At 41.7% G+C, this 17084-nt stretch overlaps 1 protein-coding gene across 6 annotated transcripts in view; it reads left to right on the top strand.

Moving 5' to 3' along the window:
- LOC311515465 (uncharacterized protein) overlaps positions 1-17084 on the top strand; it is a 297106-nt gene that overhangs the window by 1100 nt on the left and 278922 nt on the right. For 5 of the 6 annotated variants that reach the window (XR_014710144.1, XR_014710145.1, XR_014710146.1 and 2 more), the window contains exon 2: positions 536-943. Coding sequence is in view for 1 of the 6 variants with exons in the window: in XM_084618551.1 (XP_084474677.1) it covers positions 917-943 (27 nt within the window). In the remaining 5 variants the exon portion in view is untranslated. Of the gene's footprint in view, positions 1-535; positions 944-3953; positions 3996-17084 lie in introns of those variants that run through there. The other variant, XR_014710148.1, reaches the window with a different exon arrangement.

The raw sequence follows: 17084 nt of genomic DNA, 5'->3' as shown, positions 1-17084 counted from the left end.
TCAGTTTGGAGCTGGCTGGGGAAACGGGGAGAGGCCCAGAACTTGGGTCTGGGCTCCCCACCCCCCAAGTTGGAACTGATTTAGGGGTCCTGTTTTCTGTACCTACAACAAGCTCTGTTTTATACTGTGTTTCTTCTGTTTTACCGGCTGGCTGAGAGTCACGTCTGACAGTGGAGTTGGGGTGCAAGGCCCTCTGGCTTCCCCAGGAGCCCTGCCTGGGCAGACTCACTGCAGGAGGTGCACGGTGTGGCAGATAGCATCACACTGGCTCTCTAGGGCTCTACAACAATCACACACCCTTATCCCACCACGTAGATCCTTAAGAAATGCATAGGGGAAACTGAGGCACCCACACAGTATTCAGAGAAAACATTAAGAACATTCCCACTTCGTCACAGCAGGTACAACAAAATAAAATATACTGAAGTAGGTAAGTGCTGCTTCTGACTTTCCACTTCTAATTGACCCTTGAAATCTTGTGGCGCCGGTGCGCTGTAGCTTCATTTTATCCCAGAAACAAATTCTTGATTTGTAGGACCACTAACGATCAACAAGGGATAAATTCTTAATAAAGTTACCCAGAGAAAAAGAAGAAAAGGGTAATTCATCAAGTGAGGGCCTGAGTTCGATACCCAGCTTTCAAACTGAAGTTATACAAAAGAAAGATGTGGCAAATCTACAAGATAAGAAAAGGAGTTTTCAGCAGTCTTGGCTATCAGGATTTAAGTGGTTGGAATACAATAGTGAATTAAACAGAGCTTTTTGCTCAGTCTGCAAAAACTGTTCTGAAAAGAAGATCTTAATATTTTCTACAAAGGCCAAACCAACATTTATTTCGTCTGGATTTCAAGATTGGAGACATGCATTGTGTGGTTTTACATCACACGAAAAATCCGCCTGTCACAAGGAAGCGGTAATGAAGTATGCTGCTCTGCAATCACAGGTAAATGTTTCTGCACTAATGACGGCCAGTTACAGAAAAGAATCACAATCAGCTATGTGTTTTAATTTTAGAAAATATTTGCTTTTGAGGGTTGTTTCTGTATTCAGAAGAGTATTAATAACATTGATATTCTTAGTTAAATAATTTTTTCTTACAATAGTGATATTGTGCATTAAAAGGAATCTGTTAAATGTTTATGGTTTCCAGTCCATTTTTACATTATTTAATAAAATATATAGCGGCTTACGGGGGGGAGGGGAGGAACTAGACCCATTCTGGGCACCGCCAAAAATTATACAAATCTGCCGTCCCTGGTCACATTAAGTTGTAAACTGTTTGGGGCAGGGGTTGGCTTTCTATGTATCTACACAGTGCCCGGCACAATAGGGCTTTGATCTCAGTTGGGGCCCTTAGGTGCTACCATAATAAAATAATAGCTATAATATGAAGATTCAGAATGCATATCTTGCCTTCTCAGCTCACACACTTGACTCTTGTGTTCATCCTCAAATAGAAGAAAATTTCTTGACCATAAATAAATAAAATGGGACATTTACATTCTTCTTGCTCACCATGTTTCAAATTCTCACAGTACTTAAAATGAAGCAGTCTGTAGGCATACTGGTGTATGCAGTTTGCATTCAAGAAGGAACCAGATAGACACAGTACACTGTTTAATTCTGGAATTCATTTCTTCACTCTGCTCTGAATGCATTTCCCTGAAAAATGTGAATTCCTGTATTCAGCTGTCTTACCTGATTCTGTCACAGAGGTGGCTGAGCAATCTCTACAGCCAGATGATTACTGTTTACTCCCATGACTGGACTCTTTCTTCCATTTCCCATGGCTAGAAGATCTTTCATACATAAATAACCGAATTAATCCTTTTTGAACTTTGTTATTCATAAAATTTGCATCCAGTCCTCTGTGCTCCTGACACAAAACGCATGGTCAGAATTCCTTCCACTCTCCTCTCCCACTCCAGCTATAGTTGTAATATGGGAATATCTGACACGGCACACTTATAGATAAGTGTGCTGGAGACACGACACATTTGTGGGCACAAGGGGGGAAAAGACACAGGCTCAGCTTTTAGGAAAAAAAAATGTAGCCACAAATCTTCAAAAGTAATTCTAAAGAACTATTGCCTAAAGAAATATGCATACTATAGCCATTATAGGGCAGCCTACCTTCTTGACAGAAGTCTTTACAAATTCCCATATTGTTCCTATTAGCACCCAAATCCTATAATTTCTGCCCTGGGTCCCAATGCTGACTCTTTTTGGCAGACCCTCTGACACCTGCTCGCGGGTCCACAGGGGGACTCGGACCTCTGGTTGAGAATTGCTGCTTTAGATACCTTACATGTTACCCCGCATGGATAAATACTCGGTAATATAGGTTGGTGTAATGAGTTTGTCAGATCAGAAATGGGTCCCTTGTTCTTTGCAAACAACCCTCAGTTGCTTATCCACCTGATCCAATAACATAATTCCTGTGTTATGACACTTAGATGGGTAAAATGTGGTCATTACAGCTCCCTATTCAGGTAACTACAAGGAACTTAGCTACAGGGTTCATTCAAAATATTACCTTGCTCCAATGTCATGCTAGGGCATTGCTTGTACGTACACACACACACACACACACACACACACACACACACAAGCTGCATACTGAATTATAATTGTTATTTGTAGCAAATAGCTATTTGAAAGTTTCCTGTTTTAAGTATTGCCCTAGCCTAGCTCGTGGGAGCTGAGACCACAGCACAAGGTGGTAGGGCCACAAAATGTCAGATAATACTGCTTTACAAACAGAGTGAAGTGTAATAGTATTGGAGACATGGTGTCCAACAGAATAAATAGAGCCATAATGCGTAGTTGTTGGCTATCTCATTTTAGGGTTCTGGTGATGTAAAAGTCACAATAGTAAAGTATGTAGTTGCCAGAAACTTAAACTTAATATTCAACTCCAAATATTCATGGAAGCAATTAAAAAAACAAACAAAAAAAACATTTGCTCTCCTGCTATGTTCTGTCCCACGTTAACAGGCAACTTCTTTGGACAATAGTTAGTGCTACTATAGAAGATTTGATTGATGGCCTAGCACAATATCCAAAAACATGTAAAATAAGCTGGATCATATCACATCCATCTCTATGCAATTGTAGGAGATGGACTGGGTGACTGGGAAGGTTATAGTCTTAAATCATCCCTGCTTAGTGTTCCCATTCCCAAGGTCACTGCCAATATGCTTTGGAGTAAAACTTCAGGAGACCCCAAGTATGATGTGGTATGTATATAAGAAAATTAACTGGTGAATTGTTAATTCCATGTATGTCATGAGATCCAATTGCTCCCCAGTAATGAATGATCCTTATAAGTGTATCCTAACTCTCTCAAACTGGCATCCTGCCCTACCGGTCTTTATTAGAGCATTCAGGTACAGTAGCTGTATCTCTTCAGTAACAGTCATTTACAGCAATGCTGTTATGAGCTGGGAAGCTGGAGGACTAATAGTGGCATCAGTTTAGTGGGCTTCAGCTCTCATGGGGGTCGTATTTGTACTTGGGTCATCCAAGAAATAGCACTCTTCAAACTGTGTTCAGATTCATCTGCCATCAAGAGCTACTTACTATTTTTCCACTTAAACATAAGACCAAAAAATGGTTGTACATAAAACTGTATTTTGCTAATTTGCAATGGCAAAGTTTGATTTGAAGACCTTGGTTTGTTTATTTTTAACAGCACTATCTGCTTCTTGAAAGCTTTGCTATTAGTCTCCAGACAAATGTAAACATGAAGAGCAGCATATCAGTTAATAGTAGCAAACAAGAAATTAGCAACTGAGGTCAGATCCATTGCATTTATGAGATAGGATAGGAGAGCTAAAAACCATGCTAACTTTCTGCATTAAGCTAAGGTGTACTATGTGAGGGACGTGTGCTCGTGTGCTGTTTGTTTTTTTACAGCTTCATTAGCTGACTGTATTGTCTAATGGTTTCAGGAATGCTGCAGCTGGCAGCTGAGATGGCAGTTTAATTCTAGTGTAAGTCCTTTTATTTTCAGTTGCTTCCCCAACCCTTTTTTTGTTTTTGCATGGAAATTTCTCATGCCTGCTCATAGCCCAGAGTGGAATATTTATAGGGAGCTTGAAAAGTCCATTCAGCCATTTCAGAGTTAGTCAAGCATTAAAAACCAGTGTTTTCCACCAGTTGTGATATTTTTTCAGATTTTTTTTTTGTGCTTAGATAACTCAAATGATTTGAACTCAGACCTTCAAACTCAGAACAGGCATAGCCTGCAATGAGGAATGCGCATTTTGCTAAGTTAGAGTAAATATAACAGTGGCAAGCTATCCCTCCTAAGCTATTTTTCCATCTTTTAAGACTACATCAGAAGGGTATGGCAGACTTTTGGCTGTACATTGGCATCTCCAAATTCAGTCTGTATTTTAGTCCCATAGCATGCAATATTTGAATAGAATCACAATCTCTCACAGTCGAGTGAACGTTCAGTTCCATGGTATTAAACACATACATATAGAATGTCTACACTGTACAATGGTAAGAGAATCAAAACAATAAGAGAGTTTCTATCTACATATATAAAAGTACTTCTGTAGTGCATTTTAAAGTTTGAGTTAAATACTGGTATGTATTTCAGTCACTAGAAATCAGGTAATCAATAAACAAAATCTTCCTCTAGAAGTTAGGTGTGCGTGCTCACTCACAGGCACTGGAGAGTTAATTCAGTATATGGCAGTGAGGCTGCCAACAACAATGCCAACTATCTGTGTTCCCAAATCACTTTAATTTGTCCATTAGGAATTGGATTGACATCACAGATTTCAGACAGGTCACTGAAGAGCCATGAAATCTTTGGTTCAACACTAACCAGGGTTCAAACTGATGATCCAGAAGTGAAAGACCATCGATAATGCAAAGCCAAACATGCAAGATATCCAGACTCTAGCCAACAGGTCCCTACCCCTACACTAGGTTTTTAATGGATAAAATAAAAACTACAGCCACAGTAATAGGGCTAACCTTTATTTTTTGAGCTTCAATGTAACTATTTGCCTTAGTGAGGCAACCAGAATTTAGCTCTGATTTAACATGGGGAGATAGTTACAGTTTCTAGCTATAAATAGAACAATGTGTTCAAATGTAGGATCCTAAAGTTAGGCTCTAAATCTATATTTAGACATCTAAATAAAGGAGACTCCTAATTAGTGCAGATGATCATCCTCTGGAAATCGGGCCAGTTATTTAGTGTAACTTTAGGATCTCACATTTGAAAAGTTTGTCCAGACCTAAATAATGCTTGTATTATGGAGGTTTTCACAATTTAAGAAAATCCAAAGCCTTGGATGTCTAAGGCTTCCAGAGACATCTACACTGGACACATCCAGGCACAAACACCAATTTTGGATGCATGCTTTCTGATGTCTAAACACATAAGTACATGCAAATATTTGGGTCATTTTATAATGAGACTAATTACAGAGTAGTTACATTGCAATTGCATTAGTTCTGCTTTTTGATTTCTGTATCATTATTAGTGGTAACATACTGTAATAAAATGCAATACATAACTGAGAATAACTAGAGTGTAAATACAATGAGGCTAATATAGCTGAATTCTAGTAGTATGTGTCATAAGAACAATAAGGGTAAAAGTATAGTGATGTATGTAACCTCCCGGTAATATGAATTGGTGGTGTTAGAAAAGCAAAACTATGGTGTAATAGCACTCATTACACTGTAACTCAAGCACAGTTCCCATTATAAGGTATGGCTAACTTTGATAACCTGGTCCTAAATATATTAGATGTCTATAAATGTTTGTGGCAGCAAGAGTTAATATCCCAAGTCTTACAAAACTCTTTTTCAAAAATGGAGGTGCCCTTCCCCCTGCCACTATCCCATTCAGAGTATAGATAACTGCCTGCCAATATTTTTTAAACTTCAATTTTTGTTTTGTTTTTTTTTCCCAGGGGGCGACATTTTACACCAGTAAAGACATCTTTTAAAACTCTCTTTCATCCAGTAAAAGTCTGAACTGACTCCAAGTTCCTTTATAAAAATTTCAGTGCTCTGTCTTGTGCAAAACTGTGTGTGGGTTTTATATTGTGCGCAACTCCTAAAAGAGTAATGCTCGCAGATAACCAAGTACCATGGGATCATATAAACACAACATTGTTGTTTTCATAAGGAGTTGTTTCAATTAAGAATGGGTGAACTATCTGAAGTCTGAGGTGTTGCAAACTTCGGAGATTGAGGGTTTTGCCAAATTAGGGTCTGATCGTGGAAGATTCTGTGCACCCTTAACTTCCACTGAAGTCAATGGGAGTATAAAATAGTCAGTACATCAAAGGTGGTTCTTGGCAACTCACCTAGGCTATGTCTACACTACAGCCGGGATCAACACTCTGCGATCAATTCACTGGCGCTCGATTTAGCGGGTCTAGTGAAGATCCACCAAATCGGCAACAGATCGCTCTCCAGTCAACCCCTGTACTCGCCCTACTCTTCTCGTCAAGGTAAAGTCGATGGGAAAGTTTCTCCCATTGATCCCCCGTGGTATAGACCCCCGTGGTAACTCAACCTAAGGTACATCAACTCCAGCTACATTATTCACGTAGCGGGAGTTGCGTAGCGTAGGTCTACTTACTGCAGTAGTGTAGACATAGCCCTAGTTTGTGAACCTCGTTCCTGCAGTTTTTTAAAGCTGATTATGTTAAAATGTTGTGTGTTTTTTTTTTTTTCTAGCTTGAGTGAAGTGTATGCCATGCAACAGGGTCTCTCAGCAGTTGGGTTGGCGCTTGCGGGTGCTATATCTATGTAATACATCCTGAGCCAGATCTTGATCCTCTGAGAGATGACTTATCCCCATGTGCAGGAATAAGAGGCATCAGCCTATACAGGACTGACCCTGAAGATACTCAGGCCAGCATGAAAGGGGATGTGACACAGTTTTGTAGAGGAGACAGACATGCTGAAAGGAAAAAGGAACTCATGCAAACAGTTAACAGATCAACCTCCCCACTTCCAGTAGGTATTTTTGTCCCCTTCTCTCAAAAAATGGAGTGTAGGGGTGCTGTGCCATCTCCTCTTCCTCTCCCTCTCCCTCTCCCTCTCATCCTTGGGCAGGGGGTGATGCTTGGCCTTTGATTGCTGTCTGTAAGCTCTGTCAGATGGCATTGCAAGCAAGGGCCACTCAGGCCCTTCACCATCTGCCCAGGTGTTGCTCAGCTGAGGAGAGTTAACTCTCAGTGCCTCTGCTGCCATCTGTGCCATCTCACTCTCCTCCAAGGGAGGTGGCCAGGCTCCATGTCCACATTCAGATTTTAGGCTGATGTTTTCAGTCAAAAAATCCAGTATGCCCTTTTGCTTGTTAGTTCAGCTGAAGAAATTGGTGAAGTCAATGGGAGTCTTTCCATTGAAATGAATGGATTTTTAGAGCACATCCTGTGTGAAATTGCTTAAGCCTTAATACATTACTGGTGTGTGAACAACAGTGATCTGCTTTAATTTTGGCTATAAAATGATGCAAAACATCCTATTAATAATTTTGGATGGCTTAGACCAGTGTTTCCCAAACTTGGGACGCCGCTTGTTCAGGGAAAGCCCCTGGTGGGCCGGGCCGGTTTCTTTACCTGCCACATCCGCAGGTTCGGCCAATCGCTGCTCCCACGATTGGCCGAACCTGCAGACGCAGCAGGTAAACAAACCAGCCCGGCCTGCCAGGTGCTTTCCCTGAACAAGCGGCGTCCCAAGTTTGGGAAACACTGGCTTTGACAACTAAGCATTTTCTCCCCCTCAGCCTCTTGTTTAGGCTCTTGGGGAGGCCTCCTTTATTGGTGCATCTTCTAATGAGGTGTTTTAATTACTCAAGGAAATAATATTAGTGAAGAAAAGCATGTTCTAATTTCCAAAGCAGAAAAAAGTCAATATGTGAATCTCAAACTAAAATCCCAGTTCTCCCTAGGTTTTAATATAAAAATGAGCAAGTGAACAGAGGCTCTTTGATCTCCTGGTAAATAATACTAAAATAAAGTAAAAGGAGATTTAATTTAATAAGAAAATGTTTGTGTAAAGTAGATTTCCTGAGTCCATTTTAATTTACTGCTACTAATGTTATATTAAAATGACTAATTAGAATTATGGAAAACTCCCCCTCCCCCCCATAAATGTGAAGTAATTTGATATTCTTGTGAAATGTGTTGATGAATAAGATCAAAAAGTTCTATTAACAGAATCAGGCAATGAACCTACATTCCAGTTAACAAAAATAATACTGATCTTGTTGGTACATTACTTACACCATAAAAATGAACTTCCCTTCACCCCCTTCTCTAGTTGTAAAGAGTTGACTGTTACAGCTACAGTGAACTGCCTTTTGAGATTTATAAGCTGTGAATAGATCAAGGCCACCTGGCTTGGTGGAAAGGAAAAAAAAAAACAAACCTCAGGCTGGCTTATTTGTTTAAATCCTGGGGTTCAATGGGGGAACAGATGCATATATAAATTTAGTCTTGGCCCTCCCCTTTCATAAATTCTGCTTGCTAATATTTTCAATATTTACTTTTATCTCAATGAAAACATACAATTCCATGGCTACATTTGATAAAGGCCCAATAAGTTCCTGTATGGTGCAAATCCTCCCTGATCTTCTCTTAGCGGAGGTTTTTTGTTTGTTTTTTGTTTTGCATTTTGCACTGAATGTACAATGTTTCTCTTAAGACTAAAGATTTAGAAACATGAGCAGCTGTTTACATGGTTTTGCGAACATCAAGCTATGCTAGAGATGGAAATAGCTGAAAAGCCCCACAACTTCTAGGCCCAAGGAAAGTGAGAACCATTCTTCTGAGAGGTATTTTTCTGTGTTCCAAAAGAGGAAACCTCCTTTAACCCTTGTTTTGTAAAATTTTTAGAAGTGTACATTTTAGACAAGCATTTAATAAAAAACTGTGTGCTCCTATCAGTGACTTACATTGCCTTAGTCACAATAAATGGATTGCTAAGGTAGTAAAGGGCAGTAAATGCAGGCTTCTTCTGTCTGTTCTACCTGATGTCAGTTCTGTCTGGACAACCTGCTTTAAATGGGGTTGAGGAGGCGTGATTCAGAATCAGCATGTGGACATCCATAACAAATTGTGGGTGAGACACTCTACCTCGGGGGAACACCCTGCAGCCCCATGTTCATCCTTCTAATATGATTGTGTGATATCCAATGCAACGTTTGTCATATTGGATGTCTTCGGAAGGCTCATGATGCAATGAGCATTGTTGTTATAGGTTGTAATTTCATGTATATAGTTACGAAGCTGCAAATGTGTCCTCATGGCTTAAAACAAGCCCAGGCAAAACTCTCCAGGAGCAGAGGGGCAGTTCACACCTCATCAGGGCATATATGGGACAAACCCAGCCCAGCCTCACAGGACCAAAGGACACTGGCCTAAGCAGCAACAAAGGATCTGCTGTGCTCTCGCGTGAGTCACCCCCCTTCTCTTGGTCAGTTTGGGACCACAATGAGGTAATGCTCACCTGACTTTGAAGGCAGGGGTCAAAGCCAAGAGGGAAGAAAGGACATGATAAAAGGGAGAGATGTTTTCCATGCTCTCTCTCTTCCACCTTCATCTACAGATATCACCACCAAGCGACTGAAGCACTGATCAAAGGGGTGAGCCTGGCTGAATGGCAACCAGCCAGCCTGTGGTGAGAAGCATCTAAGTTTCTAAGGGCACCGAAAGTGTTCAGATCAGATTAGAATACATTTTGCTTTTATTTCATTTGACCAAATCTGACTTGTTGTGCTTAGATTTTAAGTGATTATAAGTCAACCTCTTGTAGTTAATACATTTGTTTGTTCTACCTGAAGCAGTGTGTTTGGTTTGAAGCATGCCAGAGACTCCCCTTGGGATAACAAGCCTGGTACATATCAATTTCTTTGTTAAATTGATGAACTCATATAAGCTTGCAGCGTCCAGCGGGCATAACTGGAAACTCCAAGATGGAGGTTCCTAGCATTGTGTCTGGGACCAGAGATACTGACTAGTGCCATTTAGTTGCACAATCCAAGCAGCGACTGGCCAAAAGTGTTCACTCTTGTAGCTGGGAGCAGATTACATGCTAGCGGTTGTGCGTGAACAGCCCGGGAGTGGGGGTTCTCAGAGCAGATCAGGGTAAGGCTGGTTCCCAGAGTCAAGGATTGGAGTGATCTAGCAGATCGCTGGTCCGGATAACACCAGGGGAATGTCACAGTGGAAAGTGGGAATATGTAGGTGAAAACATTGACTCTTGTTTTTTTGGGGGGAAGGGTCATGACTTCATAGACAGCCTTGATTTGACTTCTCTGAAAAGTTCCCCAGTTACACCATGTTATGCTGTGAATGTATGTTTTTTGGGTGTGCGTGACTGTGCTCGTAGGGCATGTAAGGGAACAGCACTTTGTGTCCCTTCCAGCTCTTCCACTGCTATCCATGTTCTCCAACTTTGTCAATACAGACTAACATGGCTGCTACTCTGAAACCACTCACTGCTCTGTCTCCTGAGGTCGCCTCTGCCTCTGCATCTAGTCTCCCTAATCAGGGAGGTGTGTCCCTGTCCCAGCAGGAGAGGGACTTGACATTCTGGTATTTCCAAGGTAAAAACAAGCAAACAAGTACAACTTAAAACACAACTCATATTTTAGGTACCAAATCTGCCTCACTATAGGTTTTGGTTTTTTTTAAACTCATGCTTAGCCTGATTAGGCCCGAATCCTAACTGGGACTTCTATGCACTACTATGATATAGGAAATTAGTGATAAAGCAGGAAGATATGGCTAGGTTTTTTACCTTTGCATTTCATCTATACTATTTAGCAGGCTTTGTGGAAGATTGCTTGAATTCAAGCAGAGGCTTTGTACAAAATACTTATAGCAATGAAACTGAGGAGGGGGAATTGTCTCAGAAAGAGAAGCTTTGTGTAAGTAACTTTTTGACAAGACTAGTATTAAGTAAAGCCAAATCCAATACGTTACATAAGTGGCACTAGGATTCTGCTCTTCTGGTCCAAGTATACACCAAGATTTTATTTTTAAGAAGCTCTGTTACTGATGTACAACATCAGGCATGTCACAAATATATGTGCCAAGTAAGGTGTAACATTGAACATTGTGAAATCCAATCCATATTGGTTTTGCTTTCTATATTAGGATTATGTTTTGTCTGCCAACTGGTGGTCAGCCACTAAAAATCTAACCAGCTAGCAATCCCTCCATTCAGTGGCTGGTCTTGCTGGGCCTGGTTCTGCTTTTATTTATGTTGGTGTAAGTGCAGGATAACTGTCATTCTCACCTGTGAATTTGATTTGTGGATGCAGTCATTTATACCTGCAGGAGAGTCTGCATTTGGATGTGGAAAAAGCACTTACACTTGTTGATCAATAGTCATGTAGGGTCTAATCCTGCTCAGCTGAAATCAGTGGTAGTACAGGTATAAGTATCTGACTTAAATGTGAAGAAATTTTTATGTACAGAAATTCAATATGATCTATTGACTTCAGAAGTGGCTTTGGGTGTGCAAGGAATGTAGGATAGGGTTGTCTGTACTTACAAGTGCAAAACTTCTTGCACAAAGTTGTTAGGGTTGCCAACTTTCTAACTGCAGAAAACCGAACACCCCTTCCACGAAGCCCCACCCTGCACGCTCCATCCCCTCTCCCATACCCTCCCTCACTCACTCTCACCAGGCTGGGTCAGGGAGTTGGGGTATGGGAGGAGGGTGAGGGTTCCGGCTGCAGGTGCAGGCTCTGAGGTGGGGCCGGATGTGAGGGGTTTGGGGTGTGGGAGAGGGCTCCGGGCTGAGGCAGGGCATTGGGGTGCAAGGGGTGTGTGTGTGTGGACTCCGGCTGGGAGTGCAGGCTCTGGGGTGGGGCCAGGGATGAGGGGGTTTGGGGTGCAGGAGGGGACTCCGGCCTGGGGAATGGGGTTGGGATGTGGGAGGGAGGGAGGGATGGGCTCCAGTTGGGGATGTGGGCCCCGAGGTGGGACTCGGGATGAGGAGTTTGGGGTGCAGGAGGGGGCTGGAGCAGGGTGATGGGCGTGGGGGGGAGAGGGGTAGGCTCCGTGAAAGAATTTGGGTGCAGGAATGGACTCTGGGTTGGGTGGAGCAAGGAGTTGGGGTGTGTGTGGGGATTTGGGGTGCGGTTTTCCGGTGACACTTACCGAGGCTCCTGGGAACTGGCCGCCAGATCCCTGCAGTCCCTAGATGCATGGGCAGCCAGGTAGGCTCTGCGCACTGCCCCTGCCCTGAGGGCTGCCTCCACAGTTCCCACTGGCTGGGAACCATGATCAATGGGTGCTGCGGCAGCAGCCAAGGAGTCTCCATGTTCTGCCCTCACACCCGCAGGCACCGCCCCCGCAGCTCCCATTGGTCGTGGTTCCTAGCCAATGGGTGCTGCGGAGCTAACCCTCAGGGTGGGGGCAGCACACAGAGTGTACCTGGTTACCCATGCATCTAGGGGCTACAGGGACCTGGCAGCCGCTTCCAGGAGCCGTGGGAAGCTAGGGCAGGCAGGGAGTCTGCCTTAGCCCTGGGTTCCCGCTATGCTGTCGACTGGCGCTGCCAGTCTTTTTGACTGGGCGTTTTCCTGTCGAAAACTGGACATCTGGCAACCCTAAAAGTTGTGGGCACAAAATTTAGCCTACTTATGAAAATACCACCCTTGGGTGATGTGGTACCCAGGAAAACATAACAGTCTGACACATGCTCTCCATGTGAAATTTGATATTCCTTAACATTGTGATTCTTCACTGACTCTGTTTTCACTGTTTGTGTATCTGAATGCTTTTAGGATAGTTAAAAACAGATTCCCCAAATGCCAGACCAAAAGTGATCAGGAACTCACACCTTATTACAGGCAACACAGTGAATTTAGTGTGCAAGATGGGCATGTGTTATAGGGAGCATGGGTCATCTTTCCAAAGCAAGGATGTGAAATAAAAAGGGGTGAACTCCATCAGACACACCCAGATATTACTAAAGTGAAAGGGTTAGCCTGGTGTTACATGTGGTGGCCAAAAATGGATATTGATATTGAAAGTAAGGTACAATCTTGTTTTATTTGTCCAGAGTGACTCGACTACTGTGACTCGACTCCATCCTTGGGAGTGGCCAGATAAGCCTTGGCGGAGAGAACACATTGATTATACTGTCAGGGGGTGGAGGGGAAGTGTTTTTAGTACTAGTGGATGCACATTCCAAATGGGTAGACACCTATCCCATGGACACATCCACTAGTGATGCCACCATAGAAAGACTAAGGACTAGTTTTAGCATCCATAGCTTACCTGAAATGCTTGTATCTGACAATGGAAATTCTTTTACTAGCATGAGGTGGCAAGGGTAGGGTCAGGCAAGGTGGTCTAGAGAACAACTAGCAAAAACTGGTCTGTTGCTCAGGAAGAGGAAGCTATCTATTAGGGGCTTTATATAGCCCAATACCATATGAGAGTGCTGCCAGTCCATCCAATCAGGGGCCCAGGGTGTTGCTGTTGTGGGTCTGTAGGCATTTAGCATGAAGACTGTTGATCAGGGGTGCTAGGTTTGTGCATCTCTGTGGCACAGCAGCTAAGCCTGCTGCCTCAGGACCTGGTAGACCTGCATTCAATACCAGGCTCCTAGCATAAGCAAACAGATGAGACAGAGAAAATGTATTTGTTTATGGAAATATTTAACTTTAGCAATGGAAGTAGTCCCATTTACTTCAGACCTGCTTAAAGTTCAGTGGGGCTACTCCTGGTCAGAATTAAGCATGTGTGTGAGTATCTGCTGGATCAAGGCCTCTGTTTGTTGGCTTTCCTTCTCCCTCTATCCCATACACACAAACCATAAATTTGAATGTGTTTTTTCTTCCAAGAGAACAAGCCCCAGATGAAAGCAGGTATCCACTCTTAGTTCAGTCTGAAGCTTATATTCCAAAAAGATCTGAACATACCTATGTCCATCTATGGAGAGATATAATATACCATTAAAGCCTAGAATCAACATTAAATTAACTACACTAGTATTAACTTATTAACGTGCTATTTTACAATATTTAATTGCCATTAACATATATATTGGGGATAAATTATGGAGGTATATTGAAAAATTAGGTTTTATGTTTTTTCAGTGTGGCACACTGTAATTTTAAAGCAATTCTTTATGGTCAAATGTTCGCTAACATTAACAGTAGAGTAAAACAAAATAACACACTCATCACTCGAGAGTTTTCTTTGGTCTCTTTTAAGAATGAGATGGTGGACTTACATTTTAGACTACAGACCTAGTCCTGTATAGATTGAAGCATGTGCCTAACTTGTGAGTAAAGATATGCATGTTCTTAAGAGTTTGCAGGATTGAGGCTTTTCTTGCTCATTGTATTTTAAAAAAAATTGTGCTCCTATGCAAATCTAATTGAAAAGAGAGAAATGCAATAACTATTAAATAATACGGAAATATAAAAGTAGTGAGCATATAGAAGGCCAAAGATTCAAAAAGCGATAGCATTTTTTAAAAAAAGTACATCAGAAGCTGGAAGCCTGCTAAACAACCAGTGAGGCCACCGGACAATCGAGATGCTAAAGGTATCGGAGGTAGCAGTGTTAGTCTGTATCCACAAAAAAAAGAGCACTCAAGGACAATAAGGCCATTGTGGAGAAACTAAATGAATTCTTTGCATCAGTCTTCACAGCTGAGAATGTGAGGAAGATTCCCAAAACGAAGCCATTCTTTTTAGGTGACAAATCTGAGGAACAGTCCCAGATTGAGGTGTCATTAGAGAAGGTTTTGGAATAAATTGATAAACTAAACAGTAATAAGTCACCAGGACCAGATTGTATTCACCCAAGAGTTCTGAAGTAACTCAAATGTGAAAGTGCAGAACTACTAACTGTGGTATAAAGAAAAGGAGTACTTGTGGCACCTTAGAGACTAACCAATTTATTTGAGCATAAGCTTTCGTGAGCTACAGCTCACTTCATTGGATGTAACCTACCATTTAAATCAGTTTCTGAAACTGATGACCGGAGGATAGCTAATGTGACACCAATTTTTTAAAAAGGCTCCAGAAGGGATCCCAGCCAGTAAGCCTAACTTCAGTAACAGGGAAACTGATTGATTGCAACTATAATAAAGAACAGAATTATCAGACATATAAATGAACATGATTTGTTGGGGAAGAGTCAACATGGTTTTTGGTGAGGCATGATTTCTCTTTACAATCTACTAGAATTCTTTGAGGGGGCCAACAAGCAGTGGACAAGGGGGATCCAGTGGAAAGAATATACTTTAGTCTATCTCAATTTCTAGATTTTCAGAAAGCCTTTGACAAGGTCCCTCACCAAAGGCTCTTAAGCAAAGTAAACTGTCATGGTATAAGAGGGAAGGTCCTCTTGTGTATTACTAACTGGTTAAAAGACAGAAAACAAAGGGTAAGACTAAATGGTCAGTTTTCAGAATGGAGAGAGGAAAATAATGGTGTCCCCCAGGGGTCTGTACTAGCACCAGTACTGTTCAACATATTCATGAATTATCTGGAAAAAGGGATAAACAGTCAGGTGGCAAAATTTGCAGATGATACAAAACTACTAAGGATACTTAATCCCAGGCAGACTGCAAAGAGTTACAAGGGGATTTCACCAAACTGAGTGATGAGGAAACAAAATGGCAGCTGAAATTCCATGTTGATAAAGGCAGAGTAATGCACATTGGAAAACATAATCCCAGCTATACATATAAACTGATTGGGTGTGTGTGTGTGTGTGTCTAAATTAGCTGTTACCACTCAAGAAAAAGATCTTGGAGTCCTTGTGGATAGTTCTCTGAAACATCCACTAAATGTGCAGCGGCAGTCAAAAGAACAAACAGAACGCTGGGAATAATTAAGAAAGGGATAGATAGTAAATATATTCCCTCTATATAAATCCATGGCATGGCCACATCTTGAATATTGTGCAGATCTGGTCACCCCCACTCAAAAAAAAGATATTGGAATTGAAAAGGTTCAGAAAAAGGCAACAAAAATTATTAGGGGTATGGAACAGCTTCCATATGAGGAATGATTAATAAGACTGGGACTGTTCAGCTTGGAAAAGAGTTGACAAAGGGGTGGTATGAAATCATGATGGGTGTGGAGAAAGTAAATAAGGAAGTGTTATTTACTCCTTCTCATAACATAAGAACTAGGGGTCATCAAATAAAATTAATAGGCAGGTTTAAAACAAACAAAAGGAAGTATTTCTTCACACAACATGCAGTCAACCTGTTGAACGCTTTGCTAGAGGATGTTGTGAAGGCCAAGACTATAACAGGATTCAAAAAAACTAAATAAATTCATGGAGGATAGGTCCATCAATGGCTATTAGCCAGGATGGGCAGGGAAGTTGTCCCCAGCCTTTGTTTGCCAGAAGCTGGTAATGGGTGACAAAAGATGGATGACTCCATGATTACCTGCTCTTTTTATCCCTTCAAAAGCATGTGGCATTGGCCACTGTTAGAAGACAGGATACTGGGCTAGATGGACCTTTGGTCTGACCCAGTATGGCCGTTCTTATGTAAAATGTGTTTGTTGTAGCGCCTAAAAGCATGGATTAGGATCAAGGCCTCACAGTGCTAGGTGTTGTGCAGATGTATTCGCCAATCCTGCAAACACTTGAAGTTGAATATGCTTAACTTGAAACGTGCATATTCCCATAGGGCTCAATGGAATTAATGATGCTTGCAGCACTGGGGCCTAAGTGACTTGCCTAAGGACACACACAGTAGGTCTGTGTCAGAACTGGGAACTGAACCCAGATCTCGTAACATCCAGGCTTGTGCCTCAATCACAAGATTAAGCTTTCTTCTCTAAAGTTACTCATGTGTAAGGGCCCAACTGAGCAAAGCTCTCATGTTTAACTTTAAGAATATACTTTAGTCTATCTAAATTCAGCACAAAACTTAAATCCATTCTTTAAATTTAAGCAGATGCTTTCATGTCTTGCTGAATTAGGACCTAATTTAAGACAGTACTGCAAGTAACCAACATAAGGCGATAATAGATACTGGTAACTGACTGGAATATGTTGTCACATACACTGGCTAGATGCACAAGTTGTCTGGTCAGA

The sequence above is a fragment of the Lepidochelys olivacea genome (assembly GCF_965140295.1).
Source record: "Lepidochelys olivacea isolate rLepOli2 genome assembly, chromosome: 2".
NCBI classification, from domain to species: Eukaryota; Metazoa; Chordata; order Testudines; family Cheloniidae; genus Lepidochelys; species Lepidochelys olivacea.
This window is presented reverse-complemented; position numbering and strand designations above follow the sequence as displayed.